This window comes from Macrotis lagotis, chromosome X (genome assembly GCF_037893015.1).
Source record: "Macrotis lagotis isolate mMagLag1 chromosome X, bilby.v1.9.chrom.fasta, whole genome shotgun sequence".
Lineage (NCBI taxonomy): Eukaryota > Metazoa > Chordata > Mammalia > Peramelemorphia > Peramelidae > Macrotis > Macrotis lagotis.
The window spans coordinates 331,298,881-331,322,600 of NC_133666.1; the positions used below are offsets into that span (position 1 = coordinate 331,298,881).

Sequence of the window (23,720 nt, forward strand, 5' to 3'; positions counted from 1 at the left end):
AGAACTAATTAAATTGAATTCAGAAACTAGACTATCCTTGCCTCACACTAACTTGAATCAACATCTGACTAAGAGAGGGATTCATCCTGTTAGTTTTTGAAGATTTATGACTGAAGACAGCAAGAATTCTGAGAACTGATCTGAAGGAATAAGCTATGGATGGCCATTTACTGTAAGTCCTAGAAAAAAATTGACATGTCTAGATTTTATGGTCATTTTCAGCTTAATGTTTTTTTGATCACAGTAACAATCCATCACTAAACAATGAAGTGATTGCTGAATGAGCAAGATGGAGTTCTTAATGAGAACCAGCTCTTTGCAGTCTGATCCATTTGCATGTTGATCAATCAGCAAATTATACTTGCAAGCATTTGCACAGATATAGCTAAAGAGATCATCCTTAAATGATAAGAATGTCATTTTTTATGTTTATCTTTGTTGCTTAAAGATTTTGAGTTTTACAATTTTTCCCATAATCTTACTTCCCTCCCCCCCCCCCAGAAGGCAATTTGCCAGTCTTTACATTGTTTCCTTGGTATACATTGATCCAAATTGAGTGTGATGAGAGAGAAATCATATCCTTAAGGAAGAAACATAAAGTATAAGAGAGAGCAAGATCAGACAATAAGGTATCAGGTTGGTTTTTTTTCCTGAATTAAAGGTAAATAGTCCTTGGTCTTTGTTCAAACTCTACAACTCTTTATCTGGATACAGATCCAGATTCTCCATCGTATTCTCCATCTCCATGGTATTCTCCATCGAAGACAGCCCCAAATTGTCCCTGATTGTTGCATTGATGGAATGAGCAAGTCCATCAAGTCTGATCATCGCCCCCATGTTGTTGTTAGGGTGTACAGTGTTTTTCTGGTTCTGCTCATCTCACTCAGCAAAATGATAAGAATGTTAAATATTCATCCTGCCACAGGGATTCTCAGATTCCCATGACTTTTTTGCATCTATTTGATAAAGAAAAAAAGAAAAACAACTAAGAAAAAAAGTCTATCCTTTACCTTATAAAAGGGATAGTTAGGCGACATGGTATGAAGCAGCTCTGTGGCACAGTGGATAGAGTACTGGCCTTGGATTCAGGAGGACCAAAGTTCAAATCTGGCCTCAGACACTTGCCACTAGCTGTGTGACCTTGGGCAAGTCACTCAACCCTGACTGTCTCACATCCAGGGCTGTCTACTGTCCTCCTGATTTATATCTGGCCACTGAACCCAGATGGCTCTGGAGGAGAAAGTGAGGCTGGTGACTTAGCACAGCATCTGCCTCATTCAAATCCAATTCATGTGCTAGTCATGGCATCACCTCCCTGATGTTATGGCCTTCTTCGAAAATGAAGGACAAACATTAGGTGACACAGTGGAAGCTGGGCTAAGAGAGACAAAAATTCATCCTGATTTCAGATCTAGTCTCATACTCTTATTAGTTGTGTGGGGTCCTGGGAAGTTACTTTGTCCTGTTTGCCTCTATTTCTTTCCCTGTAAAATGAACTATAGAAAAGCAAGGCAAATCACTCCAGTATCTATACAAGAAAACCCAAAATGGGATCAGGAAGAGTCCGACAAATTTGAAAAATGACTAAATAACTACTCTATAAAAGATTACCACCAGACAAGGCACTTGAAGATTAACTTGCTAGCTGTAGCCTCATGTTCTGCACAAAATACTGTTGCTAATGAATGAATCAAAAAAAATTAAACTCTACTTATTCCCATAGAATATACACTCTCTTAAAGGGCCAGAACTACTAAATCTACCCTTTTAAAGTGCTAGATTTCCTTGAGGGATTTGGCAGACCTAGGCAGTACAGTGATATAGTATTGACCCTGAAGTCAGGAGGACCTGAACCTACTGGCTGTGTGACCTTGGAGAAGTCAATTTGCCTCAGTTTACTCATCTATAAAAATGAGCTGGAGAAGGGAATGGCAAACCACTTCAGTAACTTTGTAAGAAAACCCCAAATGGGTTCACAAAGTGTTGGGCATGATTTAAATGACTCAACAACAAATTTTCTACAACCATTGTTTTGAGTATCGAATGTCTATGTTCTCCCCCCTATTGTAAGGTATCAGTGATTAATGCACCAGTTTCATTTCAATACATAATGTTAATTAGCTTTTTCAAAGAGATATTTATTTCAAAGATATAACAAGAATAAATGGACAAACTTTTCTTTCTGCAGTGTGTCACATGCATAATCTCCTCTGTATTACATATGAGAGAGAGAGAAGATTCAGCATTTAGTTCAGTTTCTGTATTACATTGGTTCCGCCAAATTCAAGCTCTGATGTGGCATGACTAGTGAATGAATCCTTATCTCAGCTTTCACTGGCATGGGACCAGAAGGTTGTGCCTTGCTTTTTTTGGACATCAGTGCTGGATTGGCTATATATAACTTGGCCAGATCTCCAAATCCTAGGTTCCTTCGAGTCACTCTCCTAACTTTTCAATCCATATTAAGGTCAGAGATTCTACTACCTTCCCAAGAGAATAGAAAATAACAAATGTAGAGATCAAAGAGTGAGACATTTCTTAGGGTTGTATGTTCTCAGAGAGAAGATGACCTCCCTTTATAGTCTCTCACTGTCATAATAGTCAAAGAGCCTTCCTTAAGCAGACCAGAACCAGTTCTAAAGGATGCTTATGTATTCTCCACAGTCTCTCTAAAGCATTCTTGTTACCTTTCATCACCATGAAACTCCTGGAAGCAAATTTAACTTCTACGTGTAGGGAGATAGTATCCCAAACATTCTGTATATGTACAACCTCTCTGAATGATTTATAAAGGTAAGGGAAAAGGTAAAGTCATCATTTGCCACCTTTGCAGTTCAACTTAAACCTTACCATCAAATATGGTTTTATGAAGAAAAAACTCCCTGCCAAACAGCTATCGAAAATTGTGAATAAATAATCTAGTAATTATGACTAATCCTAATGCTAGAATCCACTGAAAGTCATTCAAGTTATGTAGTTGGAAATTTTTATCAATCTTTATCACTCTGTTGCTTCAGGCAATGACTGAACTTTAATCCTGATGTAGTCCTCTTGATACTCATAAAGCTGACAAGGTTTTAGAAGCATTTGCTAAATATTAACATATTAATCTTTGTCAGATCATAATTGAGGCATACTTTCCTTCTGACAGTTTCAAATTTGAAAGTTTAGATAAATTAATAAACATCAGGTTTTTTCAATTTATTCATTGAAATTGTCTTCAAAATCTATGTAGAGAAACCATGATAGTAATATGAATTTGAATATAAAAGCATACTGTTTGTTTTATCTTGGGATTTATAAAAACCCAATAGGCTATAATAACAAAGTACAACTAATTAGTTTAGTGGATCATGGTGGTTCTTACCAATACATATGCTAACAAGCATCCATATATCGTGGATAAAATTAGCTGCCTACAAGAAACTGCCTTATGACTTAGAGATCAGACTTCAGAATGTTTAGTGACTCTCTGATCATAAACATCAGGTAGTATACAAAACAGAGGGTTGTATGCTTGCCAGAAATAACTGCCACTGTGATGGAAAAAATCCAGTTCCTAATTCAAAGACAAGAGAAATTTCCTATGGATGGTGAGATCCTCCATTGTGTGATTTGTTGTGACACTGGGTGGCTTGTATTGAGACCCAAGATGCTGCAGAACTTCCTAGAATGCATCAGTAATCACTCAAAGGAATTTTGACTCATCTTCCATACCAGAAAGACCAAATAGATGAAGAATATCTATTGACCAGATTTCATTAGTATGTATATCTAAGACAAACAACAAACATGGGGAATGAGCTGGGCCCAGAGTTGATAAAAAAGGTATTGTTTAGGAGAGCATTTTATTTCATTTTATTTTTAATTTTTTTGAATGTTATTTTATTCCAAACACATATATAGTTTTCAACATTCATCTTTTCAGAAATTTATGAGTTACATAATTTTCTGCCTCCTTTTCTTCCCTCCTCACTTCCCATCACAGTGAGTAATCTGAAAAAGGTTATACATGTACAATCATGTTTAACATATTTTCATATTAGTCATGTTGTGAAAGAAGAATTAGAAATAAAGGCAACAAAAACCATGAGAAGGGGGGGAAGCAAGTTTTAAAAAGTGAAAATAGTAAGTTTGGGTCTTCATTCAGCCGCCATAGTTTTTTCCAGATGTGGTTGGCATTTTCCATCACAATTACTTTGGAATTGTCCTTGATCACTGAACTGCTGGGAGCAGCTAAGTCCTTCATAGTGTGATCATCACACAATGTTGCTGTTAATGTGTACAATGTGCTCCTGGTTCTGCTCACTTCAATGAGTGTCAATTCAGGCAAGTCTTTCTAGGCTTTTCTGAAGCCCACCCATTCATGACTTCTTACATAATAATAGTACTCTATCACATTCATATACCATAATATTTCAATTATTCTTCAATTGATTGGCATTCCCTCACCATCAAATTCTGTGCTGCTGCAAAAAGAGATGTTATAAATATTTTTATACATGTGGGTCTTTTCCCCTTTTCTGTTATCTCTTTGGGATACAGACCTAGTAGTAGACCAGGTATTGATGGATCCAAAGGTCTGGTTTTATTGCCCTTTGGGCTTATTTCCAAATTGCTCTCCAGAATGGTTGGATCAGTTCACAACTCCACCAACAGTACATTAGTGTTTTGGGGAACATTTTCTACCTTTTCAAAGCCAATATGTTTTCCAGGGCCCAACTCTAACTATCTTTGTAAAGCCTTTCCAGTTTAAAATACCTATCAGTCATTTGATCTTTGAATTCACAATAGCACTCATTTTCTATACTTGGAGAATAATGGATTCCATTCTGTTCAGGGATCTCTCTTATGTTGCAATGATTTCATTTAACTCTGCTGTTAACTCTTCATGTTATGTAGAAGGGAGGCAATGTGGTTCTGGACTTTGAATACTCAGGCTGAAATCTTGTCTTTACCCTGACTACCCGTATGACTTTGGACAAGTCATTTATCATTCTAGGTCTTAATTTCCTCATCTGCAAATGGAAGGGAGGGGACAAAGATGAACTGCATATGATGTAGAAGGAATAACTGCAGGTGATCAATAAATATTTGTTGATTGTCAAAAAAAATCATGATATGGTTGAAAGCAAATGTTCCCTGAAGTTGGAGAACCTGCCTCCAAATCTTGCCTCTAACATTTTTTATGTTGGACAAATTACATAATCTTCATGGGCTTCAACTTCCTCATTTGTGTGATGTAACTTAATGGGGTTGATGACCTCTGAAATCCCTTTTCATTCTATTCCATGATCCTATGTTCCCTGATATTTTATAATGGATTTTCTTTTCTTTTTAGTTGCTATAATGTGACTCCTTTCTAGATTTAATATTTGCAGGAAATACTTAGAGAATTCATAAACACCAGCCATTAAACCTTGTGTTCTTTTCATTCTGTTGTTCTAGCGTCAAAAATACTCATTTGGCTTCTTTTTCAATTTCAGGAGCCTTCATGATTCCATTCCTCATTCTGTTGGTCCTAGAGGGTGTCCCCTTACTTCATCTGGAATTTGCCATTGGACAAAGACTAAGGAAGGGCAGTGTTGGTGTCTGGAGCGCTATACATCCTACCCTTAAGGGAGTAGGTAAGCTATTAAAAAAAAACATTTTTAGAATGGTCTTAACAGGTCAGTTAGAAATGGAATGTGGTCATGAAACAAACCTGTCCTTCAGTTTTTGTTTCTATTATGCCGTTCCAATACAGAATTTGATCGCTGTATTCATTCAGTCTTAGAAGCCCACATTTCTTAGACACTGTGAAAAATGCTTTATGCTTCTGAAGAACCAGTTTTAAGTTTTTCAGTGTGACTGTGAAAGTGAGTTTGCTTTTATATGGGGATGTCAAGGATCAACCAAAATGCCATATTTGCATATGCTACCCTTGCCAGGTACCTGAAGGTATGGAAGACTCGGGAATCAAGAGTCTCTTGCCCATAGTAGATATTTAATACATATCTTGGGGATAACTATCTGGTCAGGAGCCTTGCAAGGTAATGAATCCTCTCCAAAATATCCATGACCTGCCTTATACATTTCAAGGGAATCTAACTTTGGCTTCCATATCTGATGGCTTTTCCATTAAGATTTAAATAGTTATAAAACTTGTACAAGAATACATTGTCCCCTGCATTAATGGAATGGATCAACAATTCCTCAGAATACAAAGCTTATGCCCAACAGTGGAATTGAATAGAAAAAAATAATAGATACACCCATCCATTGCAGAAGCAATTTTTAATTAGTAACCTGTGGTTATTAAAAAAAAAAGTGGTATCTTCTTGCTCCCATCAAAGGCATTTTTTTCCTCATACAAAGGCCCTGTGTCTCAGCACAGGCCTAAGCTTTGATTCAAGATTCAACAAACATTTTCTAAGAATCTTCTGAGTGTACAATACTATGCTTAATGCCAAGAACATGCAGGCCCTTCAAGGAGCTCATACTACTAACAGGGATTTGGGAAAAGGAATGGGAAAAGAAAGGATAGGAGACATTACATGTGCACAGATATGTATGACACTGATAAGGAGGAAAAAGAAAGTCAGACAAAATTTCTGGGGAAATCTGAAGACAAGATTTTTCTTCTGAAAGAGTATGGAGTAGGCTTCACCAAGGAGGAAGCTGCTGAGCCTTGAGGGATGAAGATTCTAAAAATCGTAGGTGAGGAAGAAAGTGAGGAGGTAAGGAGAAACTCTGTAGATATAAGGATGACCTGCATGAATATGTGGAGGACTGATAATGTTAAGTCTGGGATCAAGCTTGTAACTTCATTTGAATGAAATATAAAGTTTTTGAAGGGAAATAATATGGGGAAAGGTAAAACAGATCCTGTGGAGCTAAATCATGGATATTTCCATTGGTAGACTCTTTTGCTATTATTGTCACCTCCATCCTTCTATCATCATCCTCTATTCTCTTTTTGTTTTTATCTCTGAACTGGTGACACTTGCCAGTGGCTTGCCAAGACCAACCTTTCAACGTGTACCCTTGATTCTATTCCCTCACAATTTTTCCTGTAGGTTTTTCCATCATCACCATCCTCAGTCTCTTTCTAATCTTCAGTCTCTTCCTTTTTACTGGGTCTTTCTTTGCTTCCTAAAAACATGATCATGTCTCTTCCATGTGAAAAAAAAACTCTCATTTGGAGATTTCTTTGATTTCTCAGTTAAACTCCTTATAAAAAGTTGTCTATACTAAATGTCTGCACTTCCTTCTCTTTCTCTCTCCTAAATGTTCTTCTCTCTGGCTTCTGACCTCCTCATTTAATTGAAACTGTTCTTTTCCAAAGTTTCCAGGGATCCCCAATTGCCTAATAGTCTTCTATCAGTTCTCCTCCTTTCTTGACCTTTATAGCATTTGCTACAATTGATCATCTCTAGATTTTATCACCTCTCTGGGTTTTCATGACCCTGCTCTGATGGTTCTCTTTTTGACTGCTCCAGCTTATCCCTGCTTTGCTGGATAAACATCTATGTATCTACATCCATTAATTATGGATGTAGACCAAGGCTCTATTTTATTTCTTTTATTACTATAATATATTGCTTGTGATCTCATCACCTCCCATGAATTCAGTAAGGAACTCTATGCAGAGGATTCCCAGGTGAAGCATTAGAAACATAGTTTGATGGAATGGAATGAATTTTGAAATTGAAATCATGAGAAATTGCAGGCTCAAATTCTGCATCCAAAACATATTTGCATCATCGAACTTCTGTGTCTTCCTCACACATGATACTATATCTCCTTTATTTCTTTGTATTGGTACCTGCACCTCTTAGAATCCTTAGATTCCTACAAGAGCCAACCCAAATGACAGCATCTATAAGATTTTAACATCTTCTTTTCTAAAATTAGTTTCCATATTCTCTGAATGGTTCACTTGAGTTCCTATTTATATGTTTTCTCTTTCAATAGAATATATATTTAATGAAAGAAGGAACTGTTTTAGTTTTTCACTATAACCCCAGGACTTAGCACTAAGTATATTGTTGTTGTTGAGTCATTTTTTTTCAGTCATGTCCCTTGGTCTTCATGACCCTATTTGGGGGTTTTCTTGGCAAAGATACTGGAAGGGCTTGACATTTCCATTTCTAGTTCATTTTACAGACGAGGAAGCTGAGGCAAACAGACTTAAGTGACTTCCCCAGCATCACACAGCTAAGTGTATGAGGTTAGATTTGAATTCGGGGAGTGGGGGGAGAGTCTTCCAGGTCTATCATCTCTGCAATTTACAAATCTTTTTTTGGCCATTGTTTGATTCAGAAGTTTGTAGTTTATCTTAGAAGAAAAATATTTTTGAATGACATAGTCATGCCATAGAAAAATTATTTTGCCAACTATGTGAAGAATGGATTAAAAAAGGAAGAAACTGGGGTGGCTAGGTGGTCCAGTGGATAGAGCACCAGTCCTGGAGTCAGGAGTACCTGAGTTCAAATCCAGCCTCAGACACTTAATAATTACCTAGCCGTGTGGCCTTGGGCAAGCCATTTAACCCCACTGCCTTGAAAAATCTATAAGAAAAATAAAGGAAGAAACTTGTGACAGGAAATCCAGTCAAGAGGCTATACTCATAGCCCAGTTTAAAAGTGATATAAGTATTAATTGAGATGATAAGGTGAATAGTAACCAGGGAAAGAAAGTGTAATAGATTATGTAGATACATTCTACAAAATTTAGCAAGAAATTTAATAGGTATGGGGGGGGAGAAAAATCAAAGATGACTTAAAAGTTCTGAACCGGGACAAATGAGATGACAATGATGATGATGGTGGTAGTAGATGACTTCACTAAGAACAGGAAAGTTGGGAGACCAGGTCTAGAGAGATGATAATAAATTCCCTTTTTGAATTAGATAATCCCAGAAGCTAAAGAAAGGAAGCTTCTTGAAGGTAGGAAAATTGTTTTAATCGTCATATTCACAGCACCAAGTACAGTGCCTTTCCCATTCTTGCTGCTTCATAAATATCTGCAATGAGTGGAATTGAAGCTGCCATAGCTAAACATGATCATCACTATAGTTAGTGGAATCATAATAATAGCAACAAATAATAGTATCAATTGTAAAGTACTTTATTTACAGGACCATTTTTTCATATGAGCCTCTTACATGAAAAGATAAGTAATGGTGTAAGAGAATGTATGCTAAGGTTCTAAACACAACAGCCTGGACCCTATCACTTCCCAGTACAGTCCAACCCAGATTAAAGTGCTACTGAAAACTAGGCAGTAACAAAATAGATGAAAGCATAATAGAACAGAGATAATGTTAACATGCAGCTTTCTAAGTCAATATATATATGCTGCAAGTATCCTTCTGTGGGGTTTACTGAAACTTTCTATTTGTTTGACCACTGGTAAAGATCAAGCAATGTTACAGGAATTAAGAGAAGAATTAAAAGGATTAAAAGAATGAATGGAATTTAAGCACAAAGAATAAAAGGTGGGGTGGCTAGGTGGTGCAGTAGATAGAGCACTAGCCCGAGTCAGGAGTACCTGAGTTCAAATCCAGTCTCAAACACTTAATAATTACCTAGCTGTGTGGCCTTGGGCAAGCCACTTAACCCTATTTGCCTTACAAAGACCTAAAGAAAAGGAAAAAAAAGAATAAAGGGGGACTAGCTGGAAGAAAGGAACAGATGTTAGGATGTGGATGACATGTGAGGACAAGGAGTAAATGATAAGTTATTGTAGAAGAATCAAGTTGAAGATGATATTGAAAAGGTAACATTCTTTTTAAATTTTTTAAAAATTATATTTATTTATTTATTTAAGGCAATGAGATTAAATGGCTTGCCCAAGTTCACACAGCTAGCCAATTATTAAGTGTCTGGAGCTGGATTTGAACTCAGATCCTCCTGTCTCCGGGACTGGTGCTCTAACCACTGCACCACCTAGCTGCCCCAGTAACATTTATTCTTGGTCCTAAAGGTAATGAGGAGCAATCAAAGGCATTTGAACAAGGAGAATGATATGATGAGTTCAATCCTTTAGTGAAAACAGGAAGTGTTTTAGACTTTCTTTTAGAAAGACTGATCCGACAGGGATATGCTAGGTCAACTGGAGTGGAGAAAAATACCAGGCAGAAGACTCTCATGTGAGTCAGAAGGAGGTTCTAAGAGTTTGAATTAGAGTTAGGGGCCATGGGAAAGTGAAAGAAGTAATGGATGTGAGAAACATTGAAAGGAAGAATTAGTAGCATTTGGGATAATTAGATTATGGGAGCAAGGGAAAAGAAAGCATTAAAACTATTTAATTGTTCAAGCCTGAAGGCTTTAGGAGAAAGAACATCCTATTAGAAGCACCCCTTTGTAGATAAATATGGATATCCTAAATTTTAATTATACTTATGGATTCCTTAAAAATTGATCCTTAAGAACCACAAATATGCAATACTTTTTAGCCTAATTAGAACTATTCTGCATAATGTAACATAATAAAACTGGTTCTTTTTAGTCTATAATTCATGCCTTGCATACTGGTTCCCTTCCTTCCCTACTTCAAAGTTAGTTTGAAAAGTGATTTTATTGTATCCTCCCTCTCTTTGCCGGTGAAGGACCACCTGCTTGGTGTTTTAGGGAAACTGGCTTTGCTTATTCTTCATACCATTAAAGAAGTTGACTTATATTCCTATTGTAAATTATCATAGACCCCAAAGAAGAGATAGGAGAAAATACTTCTCGCCAGTATTGCAAAGCTAGAGTCCATTGTTGTAAAATATTGCATAATATTTGTTTTCAGTGTGATGATCTGGCCCCCTTCTCCTTCTCCAGTCTTCTTACACACACACACACACACACACACACAATCAGTGATACTGACCTCTTTGCTGGTCCTCCCACATGACTCAAAATCCCCAGGTTCTGAACATTTTCTTGGGCTGTTCCCCATACCTGAAATGTTTTCTCTCCTCATCTCTGCCTCTTGGTTTCCATCGAGTCCCAGTTTAAATCCTTCCTTCTACTGTAAGCCATTCCCAGTGTCCCTTTATAAATGCTCCCCTTTGCTGATTACTTCTAACTCATCCTGTCTATAGCTTGTTGCATGTTGTGGTTTGTGTGATGTCTTGCTATTATACTGCAAGCTCCTTGAGAGAGAGAGAAAGAGATTGTCCTTTGCCTTTCTTTGTACTTCCAGTGCTTATCACAGTGTCTGTCACATAGTAGACCCTAATAAATGTTTATTGACTGACTAGCAATGATTTTTTTTTTTTTAGAAAAAATTCTCCTCTCTGGGAGGAGGAAGGAGAGGAAAGGATAAGGGAAGAAATCTAGGCAATGTAGAAACAAAAGACAACAGTACAAGTTTATATATGTGTTTTAAAAAGCTACTAAATATCTCATGTTCCAAAACTCTTAGTGCATTAAAGCCTAAAATATTGAGCTTTAATAACTTAAAACTGCACTGAGACTTTTGGGATATATACCTTTTCCCATTTATTATCCCAGAGATCAAATGCCACCTTATCTATGCTTTAACTGTCAAAGAGAGATTATGTGTTTGATTTAAGTAAATAACCTTCCCTTGCTTGGCATAGTGCCTTTACACATAACTGGTATCTAATAAATGTTTGCTTATTTGAATTGAAGTGGATCCATTTCATTGTAAGTCATAATAGTTCTTCCTCTTTCCCTCTAGGAATTGCCTCCATGTTTGTTTCCTTTATGGTAGGCCTTTACTACAACACCATCATTGCCTGGGTCATGTGGTATTTCTTCAACTCTTTCCAAGATCCCTTGCCTTGGAGCACTTGTCCACTCACTGAGAACGCAACAGGTAATAGCGAAGATCTTTGGTATTAGCCAGGATCATTCCATCACCAATTGGTTTCCTTTGATGAATGCAACTGTATCACTTTAACTGCAAAATGAGAAAACTGATATAGAAATCAAATATGTATTTTAAATGCTCTTGAGTCGAGTGAGATAAATTAAATTGTGTTAAAGGAATCTTCTGCTGAATCTGTCTTAATGAAATGCTTTCCATTTTATATGAAATATGAAGTATAGCAAGGATATTGCAAGCTTAAAGCAGATGTAATTGCAAATTACTGTTGCCTTTACTCCTTAATTTTTCTATTTTATGAATGCATATTTTGGAAGTTAAGGTTTACTTAGAATAGGGCATACTTAATATCAACATGAAATGAGGTGGCTATTTGTGTGTATGGTTTCTTTATTTAAAATAAAATCACATTTTAAAGAAGAAAAAGTCTAAGGTCATGCATAGGATTATAGTTTTAAACTAGATAGGACTTTAAAGGTCATCTAATCTAGCCCCCTTATCTCATAATTGAAGAAAAGTGAAGGAAAGAAAAGAAGTGATTTGCTTGATATATTATCAGTAGCAGAGCCAGAACTGAAATTTAGGAATGCTGATTCTAGACTGAGTGCCCTTCCATTATACCTTACTTCCTCCCTCTATAAATTTCCAGTTGACTAGAAATAAGGTTTTTATGAGGCAAACTGGTCCACTGTGCTAGTTTTGGGCTCAGCAGACTCAGCTCCAAGTCTCAGTTCTGCCACTTAATAACTGTATATCATTGATCCAGGGGTTTCATCTCATTGAATTTCAGTTTGTTCATTTATAGGATAGGCATAATAATAGTTACACTACCTTCCTCAAGGATTATTGCAATGATGAAAGTACTTTATGAGCCTTAAAAGTGCTTTGGAAATGTATGTTACTAAGGTTAAGAGGAGAAGGACAGGATTGTCTTCCACTGTATCTAGTAGTGTTTGACACAAATTAGGTACCTAATAAATGTTGGATTATTGAATTAGATGATCGTAGTTTATGAGCAAATATGAGAGGTTTGTGGCTGTGTTATATACTATCTTCACAAAAAAGTTATTTGAAGTAATCTGTGCTTGGTGTGACATTTGATACTGCACAAAACAAATTAACTGAGCCAGTTCCTGACTAGAGGAAGTATCTACCCCTTCCCTATCTCTTTATTTCTATCTATATCAGAGGAGTTAGTATCTGTGGATTCAAAATTTCTCACTGAAGCCCTATTCATCAGGAAGTTTGCAAAAGTGTGGTACTGGAGAACTTTAGCTCCTTTAAATGTTGTTTGAAATTATCCTTCATGATCATGCCCTTAGGCTTCACTTACTAAAACCCAACTCAGTACAGAATTCAGCATGAGATTGCCTTGTCTTGTGCCATATTAAAAGGGATGCATTACTGTTTATCTCAACCTTAACTATTAAAGTCTTCTCATAGCAAGGCTCCAGTGTGGATAACTTGACTGAAAGTCCTCTCCAGTCTGAAGCTACCTTCTGTCTTCATTGAATGAATGAAGTGCAATGGAAAGACAGTGGAAAAAACTAGATCAATGGTGTATTTTGTTTTTAGGCCTCTTTCTTTTGGGGGGAATGAGGTGGAGAAGCAACCAGGGTTACGAGACTTGCCCAGGGTCACACAGCTAGTAAGTGTCTGAGGACACATTTGAACTCTGATCCTCCTGACTCCAGATTGATTCCCTGTGCCTTCTGGCTGCCCCTAGGTCTCTTTCTTCTTGGCTGAAGAGGAATATAGTTCCCAGGAGTTTTTTCAAATCTTGGATGATGGGTCAGCAGCTTCTTCCATACTGAAAAGCTATCAAAATTATCATTTACTTACAATTATTTACTCACCCTGAAAAGTCAATATCTAAAAATTTACTAAGCAATGTTTTGTTCCAATTTCAGCTTATATAGAAGAATGTACCAAGAGTTCTTCAGTGGATTATTTTTGGTATCGAGAAACTTTGAATATTTCTACCTCCATTGATGACTCAGGATATATTCAGTGGTGGATCTTGCTGTGTTTGACATGTGCTTGGAGTGTCCTTTATGTGTGTATCATCAGGGGCATTGAAACAACTGGAAAGGTATTCTGGTTTAAAGTCATTGATATAATGATGGAGGGTAAGAGGAGGGAAAGGAAAATATGGGTAGTGTAAGTATGACTTCTTTTAAAACTTCATCCTCCAGGTTAGGGAGAGATTTGGGGATTATAGATGGGGAGCTGAAAGGTGGTGGTGGTGGTAAGTAACATTAGGGTAGTAAAGTATTTGATAAATGTTATCCATTTTATTCCCACAATAACTTTGGGAAGAAGGAACTATTATTTTCCTCATTTTATACTTGAGGAGTAGAAGCTATTATTATCCTCATTTTATAGTTGAGAAAACTGAGGCCAATAGGTTAGGTGACTTAATCAGGGTTATATAGGTAGTAAATGAATAAGGCAGCATTTAAATTCACATCTTCTTGAAACTAAGTTCAGTACTCTATCATTGTGCCACTTAGTTACCTAGAAGGGACAATGAGTCTGATACATTCATTTTATAGAGGGAGATACTAGTATCCAATGTAATATCTGTATTCAAGTCTTTCTTTTAGTTTGGTGCCTTATCCACTATTCCACACTGCCTCAGGAGAAATGATCAACACAGAGTCCTGATTAATAGGGAATACTATGACTACTTCTACTTCCTTCCTTCCTTCCTTCCTTCCTTCCTTCCTTCCTTCCTTCCTCTACTTCTACTATTTCTACTGCTACTTACCGCTACTTACTCCCTACCAACTGCCAACAGTTAATATTTACATGATACTTTTAAGTTTCACAAAATAACTTTCATTATCAAATTTGACTCTTACAGCAATCCTATGTCAACATCATTATTATACTCATTTTATAGATAAAGAAACACGGAAGAAATATTGTGACTCATCTAGAATCACATAGTCAGTTCATTTGAAGGACAGGTAAAGATCATCCTGACTCCAAATCTAGTGTCCTATTTACTTTCCACTCTGCCTCAAGAAAAAGATTCCATATGGAATACTGCAGGGCCGAAGAAGACAGATTAATAGGGCTAGAGAATCCTCAGTGTATAGGGCTCTAGACCCGGTCATGAAGACTTGAATTTCAATCTAGCCTCAGACACTTACTAGTTATGTGACCCTGGGAAAGCTACTTACCCTCTTTATATCTCAGTTTATAATATATTTTTTAAGATTAGCCTCTTTCACTCATTTGTGGTGATTTACAAAATATTTCACAAGATCACACTATTTTTCAGTAATTCAATTGCCTTTGTAAGTTGCCACTTTTTTCCAGAACACACATTCTCACTCAGAGAGGGATATTTAAAAAAAATGTATATCACCTTGGCCAATCCAGATATCTGGTCATCTAACTTAAATTTGCTCTGCTATTCAGAGTAAGGGTAGAGAGAATGAATTCCATTCTGGTGAATACTGCTAAGAAATGACATCTTTAAAAAAAAAAAAACCAACCAAATGCTGCCAAACATACTCCAAGTTTATCTGATTCACTCCTGCCATTCATTCCAGATGTCACTTGAACGTATCTCTTAGGGATCCTCTAAGACAGAGGTGAGGAGGTAGAAAATCCTAAATAGGATAATCTGGCTAAACTGAAGAGACTGTGAAGGATATTAATGTGCAATAACCTGGAAAAGGGAGCTATGTTCAGTTGTATCCTACTCTTCATGACCCCATAGACCATAGCACACCAGTTCTTCCATCCTCCACTATCTCTCAGAGTCTGTCCAAATTCATGTTCATTGTCTCCATGATATTATCAATCTTGAAGCAGACTATGAAGGCTTTTAAATGACTAGGAAGTTGATATTTATCCTAAAGATAACAGGGGGCTACTGGAGCTTTTTGAATGGGGTTGTGACCTGATCAGACTTTGCTTGAGGGATGTTAATTTGGCAGCTGCAGGGAAAGGGATTAGAGAAGGTAAAGAATGAAAATAGGGAGACCAATTGGGTGACTTTTTGTAATACTTGAGGTGAGAGGTGATAAGGACCTGAATTAAAGCTGTGAATGTGTGAGAAGGAAATGGATGCAAGAAGTATTTCAGAGATAACATCAACAAAACTTGACAACTGTACCTTTATTCTTATTAGACAAATTATTTTCATTCTAGAATCAAAGAATCATAGTTCTCAGATCTGAAAGGGAGTCCTTGTAATAAAGTATCTTGGTTTTATTTTCACATACATAAAAATATATCACTTTCCTTTCAGGCTGTATACGTCACATCAACTCTTCCTTATATTGTGTTGACCATTTTCCTTATCCGTGGCTTGACATTGAAGGGTGCCACCAATGGAATCGTCTTCCTCTTCACACCCAATGTAAGCACTTTTGTCTGCTCTAGAATTACAACTGACAAAAGGGCTAAGAAATTTAGTTGAGTATGTTCAATCTTAAACCCAGGCTCTATTTTCTGACTGAAATGTAATTCATAAATCTCTATATTTAAATTGTAACCAATTAGATAGAGCCTCTTTTTTCTTTCCCCATATACATATAGGGGTGGTCTAATGTGGGCAGTCTAAGTGGGACCTTTGGGGTTTCTATTTATTTCTTTTTAAAAGATTTTGATTAAATTACTAACTTCTGATGATAATCCTGGAGCATTTACATTGGATTGTGAAGTGGTATGTTGGATTTTTAACTCCAATTCCTTGTTATATATTTTAGCTAGATTTCAGTAATGAAAAGATTTTTTAAACACACATTATTTTGCCATAGATGATTCATGTAATAGTGAAGACAAGAGTTCAGGTTCTGGGTCAGCTGCTTGTTATGACCTGAGGCAAGTCAGTTTATCTTTCTGACTCTCATTTTCCTCAGAAAGCAGAAGTCCAAATATTCATGCCATTCAACTCTGAGATGTTTTAAAGGTCAAATAAAAATGCATGTAATCATAATTGCAATCTTAATCCTCCAAGGTGTTTTATTAGGGTGACTATTATGTAGTACATTTAAAAGATCTGTGATGTTAATGAAAAAGGATATTGCTGGGGCAGCTGGGTGGTGCAGTGGATAAAGCAAGCACCCACAGGCCCTGGAGTCAGGAGTGCCTGAGTTCAAATCTGACCTCAGACATTTAATAATTACCTAGCTGTGTGGCCTTGGGCAAGCCACTTAACCCCATTTGCCTTGCAAAAGCAAACAAACAAACAAAAAAACTAAAAAAGGATATTGCTTTCACTGGAACAAAAAAAAAATCTGATGATGGCAAATGAGACTGCTCTAGCCAAAGGAAGGGCTGCTGTTTACCTTCAGGACATCCAAATCTTACTAGTCTCCTAAGGGCAGTGATTAGATCATCCATCTAAATTGTAAAATTTCTCTTTCAAATTGTATAAAAATTTCTCAAGAGTCATTCAATTATTTTCCCTATTCACATTTTGAATAGCATTTTGTCTTTTTTCATTTAAAGAGGAAACTGTAAGTCAGATGAGAATTAGTTTGACTTTTGCTCTCTGAATTGTGAAACAAAAGCTATTCTTAGCACAGATGAGCAAGCTTCTACACAGATGTTCTGGGTCTTTTCTTGAATTTTATAAAACATCTTCAGGCTTATCAAAACATTTATCAGTTTCCATCAATGGTACTGACTGGGTTCACAATGATCTGTGTGCTGCCTACTCCCTCCCAACCACATGAACTGCTTGCTTATTTGCTAAGCAAGCACTATTGATGGAAATAAATTGGACCCCAACATTTGAAAAAGAACCAGTAAGTTTAAATTTCATGAAATCCATTGACACCCCTGCTTTTCTTGCCATTTTGGGAGATTACGTTTCCCTCTGATGTAGAAAAGGGGGGAATGGAGGGTGAGAACTTTAAATTACTGAGCTACAGTATTAATTCTTTTTAATTTCATTCCACAGGTCACAGAACTGGCTAATCCAGTCACCTGGTTGGATGCTGGGGCTCAAGTGTTCTACTCATTCTCTCTGGCCTTCGGAGGTCTCATTTCCTTCTCCAGTTACAATTCTGTGCAGTAGGTATCTGACGCAAAGGAAAAGTTATATTTGACTCCAGTCTGAGAAGTCATCTGGAAAGAGCCCTAGGACAAATTGGTTAAATACTCTCAACCTGATTCTTTCTTTCTAAAACAGAGATAATAACAACTCCCATAAATACTTCAAGGTGTTTATTAGTAAGATGAAAAGAAGAAATGTATATGAAAGCCCTTCAAAAAGTATGAATATTTCATAAGTTATTAATTTAGTAAAAATATCTACTATTTGAGTGAACTAGGGAGGATTCTTTTAAACTATAGGATATTTATTTAATTTTTTTTTTAAATTTAATTTAATTTATTCAATTTAAGTTTTATAAATGTTATTTAATTTTATTTTTCCAATTATATGCAAATAAGGTTTTCAACATTAATCTTTTTGAATTCCACATTTTTTCTACTTCTCTCCCTTCCCCTCCCCTCCCCCCAAACAGCAAGAAATCTGACATAAACTATAGAATATTTAAAAAGAAATGATGTTGCATTCCTTTTGAGGACATAGCATAATGCAACTTTAGTTAACCTTGATTTTAGTATATGCAAATCCAAGAAAAAATTGCCTAGCAGTAGTTTTTAGGGGATCTGCTTTAGTAAATAGACACCAGTGGCTTATTCTCAATATCTATTCTCCTTCTTCCTCTACCATAAAATCTAATAGATGAATAACTATTGCCCTGTCTTTCTTCTCTATGTTTCTCATTTCTATACTTTTCTTTCCTTTCTTAATGCTACTGGTCTATTTCAAATTTGACCTCAGATACTTAATAATTACCTAGCTGTGTGGCCTTGGGCAAGTCACTTAACCCCATTGCCTAGCAAAAACAAACAAAAACAAAATCAAGTACTCTCCCTCCTTCATGAGGATCAAGTGAGAGAATATTTGTTAAGCAATTTGCAAACTTCAAAGCACTAAATAATTGCTAATCATTCATTTTATTCATTCATTCATTCATATTATTTTTCCTCAATGAAGCTTTCATTCCTAGGTCAGTAATTCAAATTTTGCCTTATGGTATTGACCATTATCTCCTAATATTATATAACTTTTCATATATTTGTACTTTGTATTCCTAACTAAAGTAGAAAATTTTGGTGACTACTGAAACTAATAATGATAACAATAACGGCTAACATTTATCTATCACTATGTGACAGGCACTATACAATTATTATCTCATTAGATCCTCCACTAACTCAGGGAGGGAGGTGCTATTATTATCCTCATTTTTATAGGTTAGGAAAGTGAGGCAGGGTCACTGAGCTAGTAGGTGTCTAAGATCACATTTGAACTCGTCTTCTAATTCTAGACCCAGCAATCTATACACTGAATCACCGGGAATTAGAGAAGGGGCAGAGGAGCCAGAGAAAAGACCACCTAGGGTTAAAACAAGAAAGTTGTTTAACAGACTCTCTAAGGTTTCCTTCTAGGTCCCAATTCACGACGACACACACACACACACACACACACACACACACACACACACACAAAGGTTGGAAATTACTTTGTAGCTTGGGAAGAGTCCAAAGAGACTGGGACTCTGGATACCTGAGTTTTTGTCTCAGCTCTGCTGTTAACTTATTATGGAACCTTAAATAAACTACTTCCTCTCCCTGGGCTTCTATTTCCTCACTTGTAAAATCACAGGGCTGCTCTAGGTGACCTTTTAACTATTCCCCAGTTCCAATCTTCTGATCCAGATCTTTAATTAGGGAGGGAAAGCTGCAGGCATATTGGAAGCACACCAGTTACTAAAATTGAATGTTTATCTCCTGGGTCCAATGCACCTTGCCTTTATTCCGAATAAATAGGACACAGTTGAACATGTTGAAGTTGTTTTTTTCTTTAAATTTTTTCTTTTTTTATTATAAATTTAACAAAAATCACTACATATGATCATTTCCAAGTGTAAGTTTCTGTTTATCATACTAAATTACTTAGCCTGTCTGGGCCTCAGTTCCCTTACCTGTAAAATTAAATTGGATTAAATAGCTTCAGAGGTCCCTTATAGTTGTAATTCTGTGATTTTGTGGTTCGGATGAGCCAGACCTGTCCATTAGCCCTCAGATGTCCTCAGCTCACAATCAAATGGCCATTCTGAGAGAAGAGGTGCTTAGGGGACAATTTGTCCACTTCTTATTTCCACTGGCCCATAAATCCTTTCCAATCTTTTTCTGGTGAGGAGAGTACTTGACTAGGAACAGAATAAGCTAGATTTAGCCTTGGCTCAATCACTGTTGTTGTTTGTTCTTCATTCTTGAAGAGGACATGGCATCAGGAAGGTGACCATGACTTGCAAGTGAATTGGATTAAAGTGAGGCATGCTTTGCAAAGTCACCAACCTCACTTTCTCCTTCAGAGCCATCTGGGTTGTGTATTCAAGGCCTATAGGTGCAATATTCTTCAATCTTTTCATTTGTGAAGATCTTCAAGGTCTCACTGTGTGACCCTGATCAAGTCACATAACCATGTTTGCTTTGGTTTCCTCATCTGTAAAATGAACTGGAGAAGAAAATGAGAAACCACTATAGTATCTCTGCCAAGAAAATTCCAAATGGAGTCACAAAAAAGTCAGACATTCCTGAAAAAGACTGAACAGCAACAAGGTTAATCTGATTCTGATAACTGGGAGCATGATGTGAATGATGTATGAGATGTCCTAGTCAGTCATTCCCAGTCTCATCTTCTCACTGAAATGTAACCATTTTGTGTTCTGAAATGATCAGAAGACTTTGGGATTTTTTTCAATTAGGTGGGGTCATGACTTGTCAAATGCATGCAGCTTATCACAGCCGCCCTTCATTCTATTTTTCTAGCACAAGGGGTTCAAAGAATTCCCTAAATACAAGATTACCAATCATTAAATCCCAAGTTTATGATACTTCAATTGGACTTATTAATGATGGCAACTTGCTTTTGTTCAGGGAGGCTTTGCCAAACAAAATGGTGTTGCTTTGCTCTCTGTTCCTTGCCATTCTACCCCTGCTTGTCTGGTACCTTCAGGGGTCCTTTCAATAATATGCTAGTACATGTTTAGCAACTGGATCTCCAGGGGGAAAAAAATCTGTACTACAAGGCACTTTTAAATTTAAATTCTATCATTAACATTTTTTCTATAACTTTTTAAAGTCTAGGCAACCAGAAAAATAATAAATCAAGCACCCATTTATAGGTTTTATTAATTTATGAGGTGTAAATGTTCACACTGAAAATTTAATAATTGACTTTCACAGGTTTTCTGGAGAGTTGATTTGAGATGTCTCCAGTATACTCCTGCCCCGGCCCTTTCTATCAGTTCTTCTTGTTCCCTTCAAGTATTTTTTTAATTTTTTTAAATTTTATTTGAGGCAATGGGATTAAGTGACTTGCCCAAGGTCACACAGCTAGGCAATTAAGTGTCTGAGGCCACATTTGAACTCAGATCTTCCTGACTCCAGGACTCCAGGTATCTACTGCACCACCTCACCACCCCATCCCTTCAAGTATTCTTGAAGCAAAGTTTTTACACAGAGAAGTTAGAAAATGACAACAAATCCTAGGAGAGGTGAAAAATCTAAGCTGTAGACTTCAGGAGGGCACCCGTGGCAGCTGAAGGCTGAGGTACAAGGGCCAAATATAAGTAACAGGGAAAGTAATCAAGAGTGTGGGAAGGAATTTCAGTGAACCAAAGGCAAAGAAGATATCTGATGATGATTTTAGCTTTGAACAGGTTAATCAACAGAGCAGTGCCCCATCCAGAAAGAGCTTCCAAAAGCTTGTTTGACCAATAGGGGAGGAGTGTTGAACTGGGTTTCTTACAATTTTAGTCTCAAGCTGACCCAGATATCCCACCCATAGGAGAGAAGAGTGGTAAAGTGTTACAGAATGAGCCCTGGATGAGGAGTCAGGGAGTCCAAGTTCAAATTTATGTCTTGATCATCACTCAGTCTCTGAAGTTTGATTTCTTCACTGAAAAAACAGGGGTGATAATGCCTACAAGGATAAAGATAGAAGTGATCCTAGAAATCATTTAATCTAACTCCTTCATTTTTTTTAAAACATAAAGGTAATGAATTTACATGAAGAAAGGTGTACAACTATTCTCTAGGGAAGAAATCCAGCTATGGTATCTTTTGATAGACATTCTTGAGAATGAGATACAAGTCAGCAGGAAATTCAACATATTAAAGATAGAAGGTTGGGTTAAAAATGCTTGCAACATCCTTGGGCACAACTTAGTAAACCAGTCAGTTGTTCATTTATTAAAATGCTGTCTCTTCCAACCAAATTGTAGCAAAAAAGTTTAAAGAAAGAGGACAACAGAACACAGAGATAGACAAAGAAAGAGATGGAGACAAAGAGAAGCAGAAATATAGAGTTAGAGAGACAGAGAGAGAGAGATAAAGAGAAACAGAGGGAGACACATCATTTTTTAAATAATGAAATAGAAACTCAGAGAGTTTGAGCAACTTGAAGTACCTGGACATATTGGAGATGGGGGAGTGTCAGAGTAAGTGTTTTTGTGGACCTTAAATCACTAGGCAAATATGAGTCATTATCGTGTAAACAAACTTGCAAGCTTTTAATCCAGAGGTTGCATCCGTACTGACTTTTGCTTCTTGATCCATAGCAACAACTGTGAGATGGATTCTGTGATTGTTTCGGTGATCAATGGTTTCACATCCATTTATGCTGCAACCGTGGTATATTCCATCATTGGGTTCCGGGCCACAGAGAGATATGATGAATGCTTCAATCAGTAAGTCATTTCAAAGTTATCATGTTATATGCATGGATAGAGTCACTTATAGTATATATTCTTTAGCGAATGGGGAGTAGGACTTGAAACCAGGAAGACTTGGGCTTCAGTGGAACCTTAGGCATTTATAACTCTATGACCTTGGGCAGATCACTTAAACATTTCTGGACCTCATTTCTGAGAAATGAGGGGGTAGGTCTTTATGATCTCTAAGATTCTCTCTATCTCTAAATCTCTATACTAGGATACTTTATAGTACCATAGTTCATAGAGGGCTAGGTCTGGAGAGAGGAAGACACATCTTCATGAATTCAAATCTGACCTCAGACCTTTACCAACTTTTTGACCCTGGACAAGTCATGTCACCCTGTTTGCTCAGCTTCCTCATCTATAAAAATGAATCTGTGTAAAAGTGAAAATTCAAGATAGAGAAAGAAATGGGAAGCCCCTTTAATATTTTTGCTAAGAAAATTCCTAATGGGGTTGTGAAGAGTTGGACACAACTGAAAAAGATGAAACAACAATAGTATAGGATCCAATTTACTTAGTATACTAGTAAATATATTTATATATCTTCATATTAGATCCTAATAAAAATATATATACATATATATTTGTACTGAAGTAAGTATTGATTTTGAGGATCTAGTAATTTAGACTTTTGTTATAGTTGTGTTGTGTGTCTGCTGTTGGACTTCATTAAAGACTCTGATATGATCGGGGACCATTGTGCCTATTAATTTCCCTTGGTTTGTTTGTATCCATCTTTCTAGAAACATGCTGACTTTGACCAATGGATTTGATTTAGCTGAAGGTAGTGTCACAGAGGAAAACTTTGAAGAACTGAAACTTTGGTATAACAGTACCTTTCCCGACACTTTTGCAGAGTTGACATTTAAGACATGTGATATGAATTCTTTTCTATCAGAAGTAAGTGAACATTCTAGTTTGCAATCTGCCCCCTACTTTGTTCATTTTGCCAAGCAGTGAAAAACTCAGATAGGTTGGGGACCTGAACTTAGATCCTCCTCATTATCTCCTTTATTTTCTTTTTTCTTTTTCTTTTTTTTTTTTTAGGTTTTTGTAAGGCAAATGGGGTTA

The 23,720-nt window shown here is 36.7% G+C and overlaps 1 protein-coding gene across 1 annotated transcript in view; it reads left to right on the forward strand.

The window, feature by feature from the left end:
* SLC6A19 (solute carrier family 6 member 19) overlaps positions 1-23,720 on the forward strand; it is a 46,041-nt gene that overhangs the window by 11,994 nt on the left and 10,327 nt on the right. The window contains exons 2-8 of the mRNA XM_074200001.1: positions 5,487-5,627; positions 11,677-11,814; positions 13,734-13,915; positions 16,091-16,201; positions 17,750-17,862; positions 22,491-22,619; positions 23,393-23,549. Coding sequence (XP_074056102.1) covers positions 5,487-5,627; positions 11,677-11,814; positions 13,734-13,915; positions 16,091-16,201; positions 17,750-17,862; positions 22,491-22,619; positions 23,393-23,549 — 971 coding nt within the window. The remainder of the gene's footprint in view (positions 1-5,486; positions 5,628-11,676; positions 11,815-13,733; positions 13,916-16,090; positions 16,202-17,749; positions 17,863-22,490; positions 22,620-23,392; positions 23,550-23,720) is intronic.